The 18,967-nt window shown below is 43.1% G+C and overlaps 1 protein-coding gene across 2 annotated transcripts in view; it reads right to left on the bottom strand.

The window, feature by feature from the left end:
• The window catches only part of zbtb16a (zinc finger and BTB domain containing 16a), a 136,675-nt gene that overhangs the window by 12,868 nt on the left and 104,840 nt on the right, over positions 1-18,967 (bottom strand). For both annotated transcript variants that reach the window (XM_071926969.2, XM_071926970.2), the window contains one exon: positions 2,534-2,704. In XM_071926969.2, coding sequence (XP_071783070.1) covers positions 2,534-2,704 — 171 coding nt within the window. The remainder of the gene's footprint in view (positions 1-2,533; positions 2,705-18,967) is intronic.

The raw sequence follows: 18,967 nt of genomic DNA, 5'->3' as shown, positions 1-18,967 counted from the left end.
GGCAAATGCCGAGCAGCACTATGCACCCCCCCCCTTTTTTTAAAATTAGGACTTATTTTTGGCGCGACGATAACTGTGGTGAGTTGCTGACTTTATAATCCCCCCAACAAAAGGCTCCACATCATAGTTAAACGACTGCTTTCACGGCTGGCTCATTGTGATTTAACACACGCCCACAGAAGGATGAGGTTCAAAGTGGCACAAGGACCGCGAGTCTCATCTGGAGCCGGAGAGACGAGCCGGGGATGACATTTGCATGGCCGGGGTGGGCAGGTGTATGGGAGACGGCGCTCGTGTCCTCTTCCAATGTCTGGTTGCCAAAGCAGATGTGTGCATTGGTACAGTACAGGGAGCTGGCTTTCGTCCCCCCCCCCCCCCCCCAACCCCCAACCCCCAACCCCCGAAACTACCACCACACACCACACACTAATGGCGTGTTCGCCTGACTTGTAAATAGGGCCGGCTGCTCTCATCTCACTGCCTTTCGTTTCAAATATTTATCCGTGAGCCGGTGAGCTAAATCGGCTCTGACAGTGAGACTGTTATTTAAGGTCGCAGACAGCCGGCTGGGTGGGAAGAGAGAGGGAGGGAAAGGGGAAAAAAAAGAAAAAAAGAAAAAAAAAAGCATCCATCCCCTCGCGAGCGAAATGGGATTCATTTCCATGTGTTCATATTCTGTCATGGTTACAGAGGGGGGAGGGGGGGGGTTCTTTTTTCGCCGTGAATCGCCGCATCCGTTCGGCTACCTCTGCTCCCTTGCAACAATGTATTAGTATCCCGGCCTCGCCTCAGCACAGAGCCAGCACTGAGGGAAATTACTAGTGGACTGAAGAAGAGGGGGAAAAAAAAAATGTCACTGTAAATAAGCTTCGTCTGATTGCAGCAGAATTCGTTCCACAAATGACCTGGGATCATGTTGTTTACTCAGCTGTCCTAAAGTAGCGCTGTGATTGGGCAGGGATAACACGATGCCTTTAAAATAAAAAAAAAAGGCATTTTACACTGTATTATAAGCTACAGTTGGATCCATGATGCAGTTTTCTGCTGGCTCTTTCGTGCACAAGTCCATTTCCTCATGGTCGACTGTGTTGTTGGAGAAAAAGAATCACTGCCCATTGAATAGATGTTGATATGACCACCAATGTTGAAAACCCATGTAAATATAGCAACAAAAAATTTCTGTTGCTGGTACCTGGAACCTAAATAGCTTTCTGACATCAGTTCAAAACAGTTTCCAAAGCTGTTTTAAGATACATTTTTAGCGCGGCATAATATCATACTGTGAAAGTTTTGTGCCGACATTCAACCTGCATGTCATGTAAACATAAGTTGCCATTGCTCCCTGTGAATGAAGATTCAAATATTATGTTTTTTTGACACATCCCTACTACCAACATGAACCACTTCTCCCTTGTCTATTCGTAGTTGGGTAGAAACCCAATGGATCTCTATTGGTGCCAATTGGTGTTGGATACTGGCCTGTGAATATCTGACCTGATAACCTATAGTTAGAAAACCAGGTTTCTGAGCTGCTGATAACAAAGACCATTCATCACCAGTCAGTCCTAAGCAGTCCTTACTTGCTTCATTTGCTGCAAAATTGATGTTGGCTGGTTTCTAGTTTTGGAAGAAAACTGTTGATGTTCGTAAATGCTAATTTGATAGTGTTCAACTTAGAGAAGAAAATACATTTTGTGGTATTCTCCTATAAGGCCACTCAATTCATGCTATGCTTGAAAAGACCATAACACATGGAGCGGCTTGCATTTTGGTGAAGTCTAAGGCTGAGCCGCATCAACGGTATGAAAGCTACACCAGAATAAGAGGATTCCTCTTCATCACTTCAAATCCAAACACATTGTGGAATATGAGGAACAAAGCTGTCCTTATGAGAAAAACAGTACGCGTTGGAGCAACAACGGCAACAACTATAACTGTGTTTCTTATGTACAGGGTGTTTTTGCAAGTTCTTAAAATGTGTTAATGTTTTAAATTCAATTCTACAAAAGCCTTCAAAGGTCTCATATATAGCTAACTTGCTTTTGAGTCTTAAAAACAGTTTCAGATGTCTTGAAAATGTCGTTTTAGAAATAATACCCATGCAAAAATAATTGCTACAAACCATTACAAAGTAGCACAACACAATATGAAATGGGAAAAAATTTGCTCTAGTGAAGAGTGGGACTATATAAAACTCTAAATACACTCTACCTGTCATATGTATATTTCAGTTTCAAAATGCACTGGTACTGTCAATCTAATTATTTGAATTACTGAAGGGATCCTATTATTTTTAAAAAAAAATTATTTATTATTATTTTTTTATTTTATTTTATTATTTTATTTATTTATTTTTCTTTTCTTTTTTGTGAGGATATATTGTCATGTCATATTGTCGTGTGTGTTATGTGTATTTTTGCCTGTAATAAAAAATAAATAAATAAATAATAATACCCATGCTTCAAATGATATCATGAAGGAATCTAAAGCCATACCACCCTAGTGCAGACGGCTGGAGAGGGCTTCCACTGACCTGTGTGTGAGCGTAGGTGACGCTTGAGTGCGGTATGGCTGGGGAAAGTCCGGTTGCATTCACTGCAGATGTAGCTGCGTACGCCGGCGTGGACCTCCATGTGCTGCTGCAACGCCGTCTGGGTCTGGAAACGCTTTCCACACAGCAGGCAAAAGATGGCCATGTCTGACCCTGTAGGACAATAACAAAGACACAACATGGGAGGTATTAGTTAGAGCTGGGAAGGTTTCTTTCATTTCATTTACTTAGGGATGGGATGATATGCTTATCTCACGATACGATTTGATACGCGATATAGGGTTCATGATTCAATACAACCACGATACGATGTAATAAATAAATGGTCATGTTGTTCAATGACAGCAAAGTCTGACTGCGTCATAAACTGTGTCAAAAATGTCATTACAAAGTACAAATAATATAAAATTTAGCTAATATCACGATTCATGTTTCTCCCCCACGATACGTATTGTCATATTGTCATTTTGAATGCAATATATTGAATTTCGATATATCGTCCCGTTCCTATCATTCACAATACACTCTGATGTAACTGTATATTGTACTGTTAGACAAGGGAGAGTGGAGGCCTGCATAGACATTCATCCTCACTGCACAACAGTTCAAAAGTGACTTTGGACATTTGGAAATATAAATTATGATCATCACGACCTCCAGGAACATGTAACATATATAAGTCTCCATCATGGTTGTATGACCATTAGTTGCTATATTAGAATATCACAAGTGCACGTCTTTGTTTTCATCTTCATGATGAAAACAATGATGAAAGCATGAAATATGACCAACATTTGCAGATACTCAAGAACTACAACAACTTGCCCAATACTAATCAAATCTTTACATTTTTTCTGGTGGAGGTGGGGGGTTTTTTACATTCGGGAAGCCAATTTATTCGCAGTTGATGAAAACACGCTTAATTTGCATTTTATTTTTTGCGACATTTCAAAAGTTTGCATAAAAGTTGCTTTACAGCTGCATGGAAACAAAGTTATTGACACAATTGCCCGTCAATTTCCCCCTGCCCTCGAGAACACCACAGAGGAAGGCCATTTCACCCTCAAAGTGAGTTTGATGTGTGAATAACATCTCAGAGAAAAGCACTGTAGCTGTGGAAATGGCCAGGGGAGTCTGCTTCCCCCACAGCAGATCAGCATCAAGGTAGCACTGCACTGACAGCCAATGCCGGCTTTGTCCAAACATATCGAACAGACTGAAGATTGCGCACACTCAGAACGATTAAGACGTACAGATGTGGGATGTGCAACAATGGGGGGGGATTTGTCGGGAGCTCAGACACATTATAGCCTGCTAAGCGTGCCTCCATAGGCTTACATCAAGCGTACTGTATTTGTGGGATTAAAGGTGCACATAATGCTCATGTTTCACAGAGTGCGTAAAACGATAAAGATCTCCTATGTGATACTTCAATTGAATCTTGAGTCAAGCAAGCGCCGTGCATTTTTCTCCAGTAGAGATAAAGAGTGCACAGTCTCCATGCACACATACACAAACACACATACACACACACACACACACTTGCATGCTCCCTTGAACACACTCCCTTCACACTTTTTCAATTACCAGGCTGGGGAAAACTCTGGGGAAGGACTGAGTGTTTGGAGCTCAGTTTCTATTTCATCAGTCAATAACACATCTTTGGGGCAAAGCTGACACTAATTTAAAAATCTATGAAGAGCAGCCCGCCTCATGTTCATAACCACTGGAGGAGGAGGAGGGCCCACCGACAGCCTCCAAGCCAGATCAATCACTGTCTCCGCCGCACCGCACCCTGAAAGGCAGGGAAAGGGAGGATGAGGATGCACCGCTGGAGGATGATGATAGCAGGAAGGATAGGGAAGAGTTGGTAAAAAGCAGGTAAAGATAGGAGACCCAGTTTAAAAGTAGAGGCGGTGGATGTGGGAAGCAAGAAATTCAGAATGACATGAGAGAGCGAGGCAACATCAGAGGAAAAAAAAAAAAAGAAATTTGCACATGTGGAGGAGAGAGACAGGCTGATGAAGATACAAAACAAATCCTGTCCTTAAATTTGGAGACAGTGATGGGTGTAACGGTGCTTCTTGGCAAATAAATATTGACAAGCCTCTCCGTTTGACTTTAGCTCTCTCTGAGCTTCGTTTTATGCTTAGCAGAAAAGCAAGCATCTCAATGTACTGGTGTCTAAGAGACTGTAATATTTTCATTAGGTCTTTGTTGAACTGCCAGGTCTGACATGCCTGTGGTAGAAACCTTTATAGATCAGCTGATGCATTGGAAGATTGATTTTTCCATTTCACATTTCTCTTCTGTCCAGTACTGTGACGTCTTTCTCCTTGGATGTTCTGTTGATGAAGTTTGAGTTTATCTTTTCTTTGTCTGTTCAGCCATGGTGGTTATCTCTGCTCATGCTAACTACCCAGTTCTTCTTCTATTTATTCCAGACATACCGGTAACGCAACACGCATCACTTCCTGTGCACCTGCCAGACACCAGGTGTTTCGAACAGCAAATGTAAAAGCTTTCGTGAACTGGCTATAGGTTGAATCACTATTGTGTTAGATCAAATGGCAGTAGACAGTAGCAAGACAGGCAATTATTTATATGAAAATGTTGCAGATTATTCGTTAAATCCTTTGTAATAGTGTAGCAGGCCTTGCTAAGCGTTCGCAGTAATGCTAGTTGCAGTAATGCTAGTTGTAGTAATGCTAGTTGCAGTTTTTATTACACTATTTGCGAAGATGTTCAAAGCTAGCAAGCATGTAACAAGTGCCAAGCTAGTTTTTTTCTTTTTCCTCGGCTGCCTCTTTTTCTCCCTTCTCCTTTTATCAATGAGAAGGGGTCATTGATTGGGGTCGATTGTCGCTGGAATCCCTCTAGGACTCTAGGTACTTAAGTGGCTTTGATTGACAAGCATGCCTCCTATTCGCTTCTATTCTCTCTCACTCTCTCTTTCCCCTCCATCTCCCTCTCCATTTCTCAGTTTCTATCTTAGGGCTAGCTCAGTCAGCGGACTAGCATAAGCATAAGGAGCATGCCTGCTTCCTCCGGGCCACTAAAAGTGGCCCGGAGGAAGCAGGCATGCTCCTTATGCTTATGCTAGTCCGCATAGACTGAGCTAGCACCATTCTGAATTGAGAAAATGAGAAATGGCCTAGAGGGAGCTGGAGGCGGGAAGAGAGAGAGAGAGAGAGAGAGAGTGTATAAATAGGAGGAAGGGAGATTGAGAGTGGGAGTCTGGCCAAAGAGAGAGAATGAGACGAAAAAAAGGTTTGTTGGAATGTAAAAGGTTAGCAGGCCTCTGAACCTGGGGTCTGGGGTGAGGTATAGATGGTGGAAACACTAAACCCAGATACTGACACACACACACACACACACACACACACACACACACACAGAAATACAGCTGGCGGACAAAATATTGGAAACTCCACATCAAAAAGGACAAAACTTTGAAGTCACTAAATCACTATTAAACGGCAGTTACAGTGGTGAGTCATATTCATTTGAATGAATCATCACTTTGATATGTGAGTTTTCAAAGCAACAGGAGGCAACTGACACAGTTACAAAGAGGCCAAATAGTTGATGCAGATCTAAACATCATTGAACCTGTATGGATGTAGATTTCCACATCCTTCATCCCTCAAAGAACTGGAGGCTTTCCTTCTTGAAGAAAGGCCCAATATCCACTACACACAGTTCAGGATGCAGGATGGCAACAGGACAAGGACTGAAGCTGTTCTGAAGGCAAGAGGTGGCTTTTCTACTTAGTGGATACTTTGGTTGGAGTTCCTGTTATTTTGCCTCCCCGTGTAGAATCCCTGCAGAACCCTCAGTATGTTTACTTTTAAAACACTAACCTTTCCTCACCACAGCGATGTGGTAGAGACCTGCTATGTTGCTAAATGCACAGAAGGGTAGAATGAGTGCGCATGTGTAGTCGAGTGTGACCCTGTATTCCAGCAAACGTGTGTGTTTGTCTGTGTGTGTGTCTCCAGATTGCCTCTTTGCAGACTGTTCATGTCCAACACCTTCGCATCCGCACACATGTATAGGTGTTCATACACTCCCACACATGACTGTTACAATAAACCATATTGACACATCTCTTTCACTGGCCTTTGCTCAGCCTTCACCTTCCTTAACGCTCTATACACTCAAATGGCACAGAGAAGATATTCCCCGCTGTATTCAGCATTGTGTTGGCCTGTAAGACGCGGCTTTAGTCACTTGTCAGTTTCTCAACAGAGAGAGTAAAATGAACTGGAACAGGAGAAAAGCATTGCACTGTGAAAGAAAGGCTACATAGTTATGTAGGATGTGTATTGTTATTGGTCTATAGGCTAATACATTGAGGAAAAAGGTATGTGTTGGCAAATTCTATACTGTTAAAGAAGAAATTGCAGCAACACTTGCAATACTGAGAACAAAGATTTATTAGAAAAACCAACATGTTTCAGCACATGGCCTTTGTCAGGATTAAAAGCACATATAAATGCGAAAAACACACTAAGGGGGGCGATCACACCGAGAAACGTCGCTACAGGCGCAGCTGCGTCAAAAACGCCTCGGCAGACCGCTGTCGGCAAAACAGCTTGGTGCGCCTGTGGAGCAGGGCTGCGTGTGCGACCGGGTTGAAGACCGCTAATATCAGCTTTTCATCTGTGTTTGCCAGTGTCCCACCGTTCCCACCACATCAAACCGCATCAAAACAGGAAGGAAAGCCCGCCTTCTGCTTGATTTGATTGGCTGCCTGGCCCAAATGTGACATTGACGAGCGGTACGACTCCGCGCCTTGCGCTGAAAAGTTGAGAATATTTTAACTTTTATGCGGGTCTAAAAACCGCTAGAAAAACGCGACGCGCGGCGCAAGAGAGGAGCGCACGCCAGGCGCGCCGTACCATAGGAAAACAATGATTTTGCTGGCGACGCGTTTCTAGCGACGCGTCTCGGTGTGATCGCCCCCTAAGATCAACCAATAGAATAAGAGGCAATGGAATTAACAGCCATTACATTATGACATATAAAGCCTCATTGAGCCATACACAAGCAGAGGATGTGGTTATTGTATTTTTACATGCTTTGGATTCATTGTTTAACAAACCCTGACAATAAATCTTTAATCTCACTACTGCAAGAGTTGCTCGGATTTCATCTTCCCCAGTGTTAGCTGCACATTACATACATCTTGCTTTTTCATCCAAAACATAAACTGGAACAGATCTGAACAGATTGGGGGTTTATGGGAAATGTAGTCTTACTTTTGGGAAACCCTAGCACTGACAATACCTCCGGTGTGAGATAGAGGATGCCAATTGTCTCCACTATGGTCTCATTTGTTTACAGCAATTATACCAAGGTACCACAGTTAATTTGACAGTGATATATTGGTGGTTAAAAATGATACACATCGCACCTTTAAATTAAACGCCACTGTAATGGCCGACGCAAAGTACAGAGAAACGGCAGCCACAGGCTAGAACTCGCCATCATTCCCTCTCCAGCTTTGTCTGCAAGCCACAGTTTGTGGGAAAGTAGCATGAGCCCTGATTGGTGTTAGACAAAATTAAGTGCCACAAAGTGTACAGTCAGTGCAGGGAGTGGTGTGTGTGTGTGTGCGTGTGTGTGTGTGTGTGTGTGTGTGTGTGTGTGTGTGCGTGCTGCGGGAAGGTGAGTAAAGGTGGTGTCAGAGTGTTGGTGGTGGCAGGCACTGATAGATGAAGAGAGCAGTGGAGAGATAAAAAAAAAAAAACAGAGAAGGAAAGGTGGGAGAAAAGTAGTTGACCCAGGAGGTCCATTACAGTGTAAAATTGAGTCGGCCCAAAGTGACACCTGAAAGGAGGAGCCAGAGGAGGGGGGGAGGGGTGCTTAGTCTCAATCCTGTTCGGCTGTTTTGGAATAATTTACCTCCTCTAACCACCCTCTCTCTCTCTCTCTCTCCCTCTCCCTCCATCTATTTATAAAGGCGAGGGCGAGGGTTTGTGGGTGTTTTGTGTGTGTGTGTGTGTGTGTGGCGGCGGCAGTATCTTAATGGCCCTGGAGTGGCAGGGCCGCTGTTATTTAAGTGGGGGACGGACGGAGGCCGGTAATGGAGAGGAATACTCCCCGATGGGAGGTGACAGTGGCCGGGTGGGCAGAGAGGAGAGAAATGGACTAGCTGGAGGGTTGGCTATTGAGGGAGACACTTTCCCCTGTTGCCTATGTGTGGCAGGGGATCTGCAGGTCCTTAAAATGGGACGATACGCTTATCGCACGATATGATTCGATATGCGACATGGGGTTCACGATTCAATACAATCACCATACAATGTAATGAATAACAATTTAAAGTGGAAATAATATAATTTGGATGGAGAGCTTGTGAAATTGTGATGGGCAAGCCGTCTCATTTGTGATTACTACAGCAGAATAAAATGGAGCTAATATCGCGATTCATTTTTCTGCCCCACAATACGTATCGTCATGTTTTTGTATCACGATATATTGAATTTCGATATATCGTCCCATCCCTAGCGACTAACTTTAGTCTACGTTGCAGTACATTTGTTTTAGCCTATAGAGAGTCGACACCATGCTTTTCTTCAGCCCCACCCTACTTTACATTGAGACGCATCTACATGCATCTCAATGTAAAGACACTGGGAGCTTCAGCATTCATTCTTCAGTGGGACAGTGTACAGGACAGAATACTCTTGCCGAGTTATGACAAAGCATGATTCATATTGCGCGCGCGTGTGTGTGTGTGTCTCACGGAGAGCGACGGTCAATTAGCTGTTGTGGTTTTTCCGCTGATGTGAGAAGAGCTCCCCGCCGCTTGGCCTGTCTGCCACCTCGGCTTTTCACCTGTTGCTTTTCAGTGATCTCCGCCGGATCGCTTTGGCTCCACTGGCCGACGCCGAGCGGAGGCTTTTCAAACGGGCTGGGCGGTCGACAAGCTCCCCCCGAGGCCCTGCAGCCGCCTTTCACACCGCATATGGAAATGCACAAACTCAATTTTTGTGCATTGTATTCATTTGTGGGTGTGAGAGGGGAAAAAAGGGAAAGCTTACTCATGTCGATTGATAGTGAGTGGGAGGGAATGAAACCACACACATTTTCAGATATGTCAACTTTTCTGTATCATTTAATCCAAACAAAAGCCCCAATATGAGCCCGATATCAAGGGGATAAACTGCAAATTTACATTTCCGGTTTGTTTGGAATAAACAGAAGAAGAACTGGGTAGTTAGCATGAGCAGTGATAGCAACCATGGCTGAACAGACGAAGAAAAGAGAAACTCAAACTGCATCAACAGAAAATCCAAGGAGAAAGACACAGATTAAGCGCAAGGAAGGCAAGTTGCTAAGAAGGAAAGCGACAGTCTCTCGCTGTCATTTATGCAAAATTGCCAATTCATGGCTTAGAGCATTCATAATTACAAGAGCGGTAGTTAAGCCTTTTAGTGGCCCTTTTACCTTGAATGCTATGGCTATTGGTCAAGCACCATTGCATCACACAAAGCTTGCCTCCATGCTAAGTAGCCTGAAAAGACACTAAAATGCAGCCCGGTGTATAGTGTGTAGAGGTACGAACACACACTTGGAAGGACTGACACACACACACACACACACTAGGGTTAAACCGTAATGGGCTTTTAAAGGCCGATATCGATATTTTTGGATTGAGGCAGCCAAGAGTGGTTCTTTTGTGCCCATATTTTGTGCTGTGCATTGAAATTTGACCACTTTAATGCTAAAAAAGTCAAAAGGAAATCCCAAAAGGTACAAGGATTCAATGTTTCGGCCAGAACTGTATTCTTTGCAGAGTTGAAAAGCTTCTGAAACAGCATGTAGATCACCATGGGACACTAAAACTCTCCATTGAAAGTCAGACGTATGACTTATAGGTGGGTTAGCGGCAAATTTCACTGGTTTCACTGCAGGTTTGCAGACTGATACTCCTGAAGCTGTTGGGTATATTCATATCCTCTTCCATTATATTGGCAACCTAACCCTCATGCACATTGATCGACACACACAATAGTGCATTTTCCTCTTAGTCCACTGCTTTCGAATCGCCTTCGTGCCTTCAGAGAACCTGAAGCAAACCTCGCTCTCGACCTCGGCGAGCAAACGCACGCGGTCAGCAAGAATTCGTAGAATATTTGTGTGCATTTGTTGCTATCATTTTCTTTTATTTATGTCACAGGAGGTATCGTCTCTCTTCCCAAAAGTACGGTGAAATCGAAGTACGCCGCGAACTGAAGCAGACCTCGGTAGGACCGGTCCGAGCGCCGAGTGGGAACCTGAGACGTTTTGACTGGAGCGACGCAGATTGTTGTTGGGACATGTTTCAAGGTTAGCGTTCTGCGGGTTCTACGGTGACAAAACAAGCCTAAATCCATCCTGAACGCTCAGATGTCTCGGACTGTAGTGAAGACAGTTAAATGCATCCTGACTGCGGCCTGCAATGCAACGTGTTGAACAGAGTACCTGCCAGAGTTAATGAGGCAGAGAGCAGCGGGACCTCAGCACAAGGTGTTCAATCACAGGCCATTACCGGAGCCCTCCACCTCTGTTACTACTTGCTCTTGTCAATAGCAGTCTATAGTAGGGTATGCTTTATCTATAGGGAGGGCACAATAGCGACCAAATATTGGCGTCTCTATCCTAAAGCATCAAAATATACTGCAAGCGTCTCTATCTGATGCCTAAAAACAGAAAACCTGACCCTGCTGCCTTCAAGTGCTGCTCCTAAGCTCCGATTTCCGAGTTGTAGTTGTCATAAATACGATTTGTCTCACATTGCAGAGTGGAAATAATAAAATAGGCCCTGTAACAAAAGTATCTTTAAGTGGCTGTTGTTTTATTTTAAAAATGCTTACTTTGTGCTGCAATGGTAGAATGTAGAAGAGAATGTGCATCAGGCATGGTGTTGCTTTAATGAATTAAAAACAGAAATTGAAAATAGAAGCATACAACAACACTAAGTACTTAGAATGCCAAACAATGACATGTAATAATAAAATACATCACTTTTCAGTGGCTTCCTAGCTATATAAACTGGTAATGCCATAGAGGTGGACTGGCTATGTGTATGTGTGTATACCCTGACAAAAAAGTCACACGTGAAAACACGCATGTGAATTCAAAACACGTGTGCTTTTTGGACACGTTTGAACGTGAAATTTCCCATTTCCTATGTGAAAATGACATTTTTGAATTTTGGTTCCATCTGCCTTCAGGACAGTTTTGAGATATTGAGCTTCAAAATTTTCAGCATCCATTGAGTTAAAGAGATGGGGCCTTGTGTTAAAGAAATTGCAAACTCAAAAATAGGCAGAATAGGTGACTTGGGTTTATTTGACTAAATGAGTTTTGACAAAAAAGTAATATAGAACTGTATAATTCCAAGGTCAGGAATTGTCTGTTTGCCATGTGGGCAAAAAAAATCACATTTGGGGAAAAAACACTTCACCTATGAACTGAAATTTGCACATCTGAAGTAAAAACTGTCACACGATGTCAGAATTCAATGTACAAAATAATATGAAAACCAGTATGTGTCCAAAAAGCACATGTGCTTTGAATTCACATGTGATGTTTACATGAGCCTTTCTGTAAATCAAACAGAAAATGTGCATGATTGAAAGCATTCCACTGCGTGTCAATGTATGCAATGTCCATGTCCACTTTGCGAGAGCAGTTCGGGGGGGGTGGGGGTGAGGAGGGTCATGGAGGACAGCGGGAGGTGTGCATTTGGGTGCGGAGGCGAGGACTGGAGGGTGACAGTGTGTGAGCGTCCGGACTCGGGCTGGATCCCGGCATCCCCGTGGTGCCGTGGACCACAATAGCGGCCCGCAGGGGGTCCTGCTGAAGGGGACAATCCTAGCCAGTGATCTGCCAAAAGCGATGACTGCCGCAACTGCAGTGTGAAATCCTGGGAGTGGGGGGGGGGGGGGGGGGGGGGATGTACCCTAACATTTCCCTCTCTTGTTTTCACACATCGGGGACCTTTTCCCAATCCGGACGAGTGTAAATTCCAAAAGACATTTACTTTTTCGTTCACGACGAGATCCGTTTCTTCGGCGACGCCCCGCGGTGGCGGTGGCGAATAAGGTGCCCGGCGACCTTTTCAGAACGGGGGGCCGAACTGATGCGCGATGAGACCCGATGGCGGGGGGGGGGGGCGGAAAGAGAAACGTGGTCTAGACGAGAGCTAAAGAGCGGCAGGAGCTCCACCTCGGCTCCCGTTTCTCACGCCGCAGACGAGTGTGTTGTGACCGGTGTTTGCGGTGACTGGCGGCAAGATGGTGGCGAGGAGGCGGCGGCTGGTGGAGCTGAGAAGTCGACAGTGTGTCTGGTAACTGTGTCGGAACTCTGCGTTTGTAGAGGCGGGTGTACTGGTGAAAAGCGAATCGGTGAGAAATAGGCCATATTGTTCTGAAAAGCACCACCAGAATTAGTATACATAGTGAACATTTTCAGAATTGGAGCCATCGTGAAAATGGTATCGATCGGCTGTAGTGGCCATTTTTCTTTCCATCTTTGCCAGCAATGGGTTTTCCTGTATATCTGCTGACCTGACTGTGATAGGATCGGAAAAATATGCCTATACACCTATGTTTAGATGGTCAAAAAATACAACAGCGCTCAGGAAAATGTCAGAAACTCTTCATCACGTAATGCCAAATTCAATTCTATTTTGTAAAGAAATACAATCAAATTGTGATTTTAAGTGATCTGAGACCATTGTCACTTTCTATGACAATCAAACAGAATCTAAACAATACAGTTCCCCTTGACAAGTCAAGTCTCAAGTGTAAGAAAGTTTTTATGATTTATATTGATTTTCATAGATAGTCGATGATATATAGTAGGTATTCTTACAAAAACACAGATGCATAAATACACAGAAAAATGAACAAAGAGGGACACGCTTGTACACACACTTGTATGAACACATATACAGAGGGGAAAAAGGCAGAGCATTGGTACTAGTACCAGACGCACTCTCACACAATACAATGTGTGTGTGCGTGCGTGCATACTGTATATGAGAGTGAGAGAGAAAACATGTCCGTTTTGCATAGTGCTAATTCATTCAAAACACCTCCATGGCTTTGTTTATTGATCAAACTGGAGAAGGGAAGAGTGACTGTGAAAAGAGGCGGCAGGGAAAGAGAGAGAGAGATTTACATCTGTATGCAATGGAAAAAACCCCACTGTTGAAGCAAGGACCTGTGAAAATGTTTGCTTTGTGCAAGTGCATAGGTTCAACTGTAATTCAAATTTCAGGGTACTATTTAATGATACCTGCAATTTTCATTTAAGATTGTACAGTCAATTTGAAAGTTGTGAAACTATAGATGGGCAGAATGAGAAAAAGGACATCGGGAAATGTATTATCATGGGACATGAAGTCCAATTGTGTTTAGTAAAGCAGATAGGATGCATATTGTACTACTAACCCTGTTCTGGATCAAGAGAAAACATAAGAGTGGACAAATTAACCAAAAAAAAAATAAGACCTCTAATAACTGGATTTAAGACACTTTAATACTTTTTAATGCCTTAAATTTAGATCATTTACTACTGTTTCTGACCTGAATATGTTGGAACGCTCCATTGCACAACAGGCTTATTTATACTATATTTGCAAAGTTGCAAGTCTACAGTATGTATGGGCCAGTACCAAAACTCCATGGTGCATTTATCATGGTCAAAAATAGCCTCGGTAACAGGATTATCACAGTATTTATCAAAATTAGCTTGAAAAATGCAATGAAACGCAGTAAAATCACTTCATTGCATGTTTTGCATTGAAAAACATTTTAATCAAAATCACATTTGTACATTGATCACCACCCTGAACAAAGCAGCTTTTGATCAATAGTGACTTTAGAGCTCGGTTTTGTACTTGGAACACTGTGCATCCATTATGTTGTCCTCTTAAAAAAAAAAAAAAAAGGTAAGCAATCACAGTATGAGAAATAACAGTATTAGAAATTGCTGGCTGCGTCATTACTGTTTTGTGTTTTTTTAACCACAGTAACCACAAGTAATGAAATCTAGCGTTCCATAATAAAAAAATCTTCAAATATAATAATGACGACTATATATCAGCTCAAAGGAGCAACGATTCCTCCCATTATTCAGGCAGGAAAAAGCAGGAAAAAAAATAAACTAGCGACCGAAGGGAAGGCGATCTCCATTATAAGAAACCAAAACAGCGACAACGGACAATTGACTGCATACGCGGCGATGTGTTTTTTTTCTGTCCCTGCCTCCCGGTTCCAACGGGCAGTGATAATTCACGTCGGGCCTGCAGCGGCGCTGACATTGTAAGATGAACTGCTCCCAGCTAGATTAATGCCACCAGATGCCAGGCGAGATGCCATATTAATTACCCAGAGATAATGTCAGCACAACCATATGGCAGCTCAACTGGCCATTTAGTTGACAGGGAGAGGTCTTTATACCAGTGCAAATTTCCTCATCTGCACAGCGTCGGTGCTTTGCCACATTCTAGCCCCTTACAGTAGCGACTGGAATACTTTAGTGTTATTTGTAAAGGATTATAGGAAATATTCTAGTGTTGACTTGCGTCTGTATGATGCTGTGATACATGATAATACAGGCTGCTTTATCAGGGAAGGTTAAAGGCCCCATATTTTGCGGTTTTAATGATTTTGCTTTCATATCTACTGATGTTTTGAAAATAAATATAGGAATCTAATCAGTTCAAATGCTGGCCTGATTGGAAACATCTTAGCGATTGTTTAATGAGGACCAAGTCCAGCTGTGATGCGTTTCCTGGACTTTAACCACTCAAACAAAATCAAATTTTAACAATGCCTTCATTAAACATCTTTAATCATATATGTATATAAACAGAGGAACATTTGGATTCCTATTATAGGGGCCCCTTTGAGGTTTTCAGGTCCTGAAAATATATTAGGGATGGGATAATATATCGAAATTCAATATATCGCGATACAAAAATGTGACAATATGTATCGTGGAGCAGAGAAATGAATTGCGATATTAGTTATCTTTTATCTGCTTTAGTAATCACAAATGCGACGGCTTGTCCATCACAATTTCACAAGCTCTCTATCGAAATTCTATTATTATTGCACAGTCATACTTTGCTGTCAATGACCTTTTATTTATTACACTGTATCATGGTCGTATTGAATCGTGAACCCCAAATTGTACCCCTAATACATATCCTACGAAGCTTCAAGAATCTGTAAGGGAAACTTCAACCCTTCCCACCTTGACTGCAGCGTGTATCTATTTCAAAATGTCAGTCGTCATTTTATCCGTTTGATTTTATTCAGCCACGCCACGCCGACTGTAAAGATCATAAACGACTCAAGCTGGGAATTTATGTCGCTCGCGCATCTGAAAAACAGTGGCAAAGCCCTTTAATGTGATTTACAGTTGCACCGCCGGCCCCCCTCGCCTCGGACTTGTGGATCATTTACAAAGAAGGGCCGTGCTCGCCATCCAATCCCCCCCCCCCAACCCTCAACTCACACGCACACCCCGCACCCCCTTACCCCCAATCCCACAAATCCGATTTAATCAGACAACTTGTGCAGTGTGGCTCGGAGTAAGAAAAAGGATAATTAGTAAACAGAGGAGCTACTCGCCAGGCTTCATTGGCATTCGCACCGGGTTACTGTGTCGCATTTAAAATGCAGTCTGATGAAGTCTACAGAATCAAACCATTTGTTACTCCTATTGAGGAGGCTTCGGGCTACTGGCAATTAAATTGGAATTAGCGCTGGGGAATGAGATACGGCAGATTCATACCAAGGAGAGGGAGGGAGGGAGGGGGGGGGGTGGGGGGCGAGAGAGAGAGAGACAGAGAGAGAGAGCTCTATCTAGAACTGGCTCAGGTTTACAGTGGGTCAAGACTGTAAATAATTTGGTTTTCCTTTGTTTTGTTCATTTCCTGTGCGATTTCTGTCATCATTCCACCGAGCCCGATTCTCCCTGTCGATTATATATAATTTGCAATTGAAGGAATGAACTTATTTGTTCTAAAATCATAAAGTAAGTAGTTGAGAAGATCAGCAAAAGAGCAGCAAGTAAAAAAAACAAAGTAGTGCTTTAAAAGAAAACCATAAACAGGCGCCTTTGAGTGTCCTAAATATCTGGGGCCTAACAAGGCTATGAAATGTTCTTACTATATATATTGGGCATAAGCAGACAGCGCTCAAGTCGTCTGAACCTTCGAGAAGGAGAGCGAAGACAGGAAGAGATGCCATTTGCCTCGCCACAGCTGACTGGGCACAGTGGAAGCTCAGCCCGGAGAGCGGTGTTGGTACACTGGCAAGAGGGAGGAAGAGAATGGAAGAAGGGATGGAGGGGGGGTGTGGGGGATGTGGGAGAGAGATAAATGAAGTGCAAATGAGAGGGAACAGCTCCTGCGCTACAGCTGGCCTCCCCAGCGCTTGGCCGGCCTGGCCGTGACGACTGGCTCGCTGCGTCTCCGTTTTGGCCAGGGAAGGGGCAGGGGTGGGGCGGGGGGGTGGTGGGGGGTCCAGGCTGTACGGCCGATGGAGTTTCAGCAGGGGACGCTGTGGTGGATCAGCTTTGATATTTGCATTTACCAGTACACAAGATATGATGGAACAACGCCTTGTGCCATAAATCCGGGGTGAGCTTTCATACAGAAACCCAATTTGGATGTCAAAAAGAATAATGCACACACTAGGGTGCGACCAATATATATTTGGATTGAAACTTGCCAATAGCTGTTATTTTGTGCTGATATTCAATGTCTTTAAATTCGACCATTTCCATGACCAAAAATTACAAGCATTCAGTGCTTCCCCCTATGTATTCTTGGCGGGACAGAAAGCTTCTGAAACAGCATGTGACACTAAAACTCTCCATTGAAACCCAGGATAACAACAACAACAATAGGCTAATAATAATAATACTAATTCATTTCAAATTCCCCGGTTTCCTGATAAGGTAAGTCGTGCCATTTTACAACTTTTGATTTAGGTTCTGCATATTGTTTGTTGGACTTCTTGGTTCTAAGTGGCTTAATCCTTTGTTGAGGATGTGACGTTAGTGTAGTAGGCCTTGCTTAACAGCTAATGCTGTTGCTAACATAGACTTACTATGTTAGCAACAGCATTAGCTGTTAAGTTAGAGAGCTATTATTAGTGATTTGATTTTTCATTGTTATATTTTCAGGTTGGCTGTCAAACTTGAAAATGTGGCGAAATTAATTTTGGTTTTGTGTGTTTTTGTTTGCAAGCGTTCAGCTGTGTCCTGTTAGCCAAGACGCTCAAGGCTAGCTAGCGTGGAACTAGCGCTAAGCCACTTTTCGCTCAGTATCTCTGCATGCACAGCACACTCTGAACACTGTGCATTGGAAAAATCTTGTGAATGGGAATGCGGGTGGGATGCAGTTCATCTTATTCAGTTTAACTACTTCACGTTACACTAGTGATGCTAACGTCCCTCTCTACAGCTGCAAACACACTGCATGACAAGCTGCTTGAATAGTGATAGGATTTTGAATGTTTATGTACAGTGACATGTATAGTCTACTGTCTAGCCTATATATAGAGTGATACAGTCTGCTGGCCATATGAAAAGGGATATGTGTAGTTTGCACTAATGTCATTCCTGTAAATTTCTGATTAAGCGTTTAATTAAAATGTTGGCTTAATTTTGATTATGGCACTTCAAAAATTACAATAAGCTAAGCAAAAAGCGCTATTAGGGATTTAAAAACCAGTGAGTGAGATAATGATCATATGGTAAAATGCGTGTGTGTGTGTGTGTGTGTGTCTTCACGCACATATGCACTCAAATGCTTCACTCTCAAGGTTAAATACAAAGATGCTGTTCAAGCAAAGTCCATTACTGCAAGAAACCAATGAAAATAAATGACAGCATTCAGTGGGAGGACAAAGTATCCCAGGGAGAGATTTGCGCAGCCAGGTCATTTGTATACCCTGTTTTCTCCCCGTAAAATGCTCGATTGTTTGTTTACTGACGAAGCACCACATTTGATTGCGGCCCTATTTTTCTCTTTAACAGAAAAAAAAAGAGAGACATTTTCACCCTAAATAAATCAGCGAATCTATTCAGCTGATGTAAATCGTTGTCAACAAGACAAATGAGCTCAAACACAAAAAAAAAACCCTCTGATCACATTTTGAAGCCGGGCAGGCCTACATCAATATGAATTTAGATAACACCGCAATGAATGTTAAAGTTGTACATTAAGAATAGGATTTCAGCTTCGATAGCCAACGTTTGAGATGAGAAAATGACTTCGACTGTCACTACTTGAACCATAAGACCTTGATACACTGGGTGCTAGAGATGTCCTTATCCTGAAAGAGCAGGAGTGGGACGTCAGATACGGAAAGAGGAAGCAAAGACGGGAAGAAG

This window comes from Centroberyx gerrardi, chromosome 11 (genome assembly GCF_048128805.1).
Source record: "Centroberyx gerrardi isolate f3 chromosome 11, fCenGer3.hap1.cur.20231027, whole genome shotgun sequence".
In the NCBI taxonomy this organism is placed as follows: Eukaryota; Metazoa; Chordata; class Actinopteri; order Beryciformes; family Berycidae; genus Centroberyx; species Centroberyx gerrardi.
The sequence above is the reverse complement of the archived record's forward strand: the minus strand, read 5'-3'. Positions and strand labels throughout refer to the sequence as shown.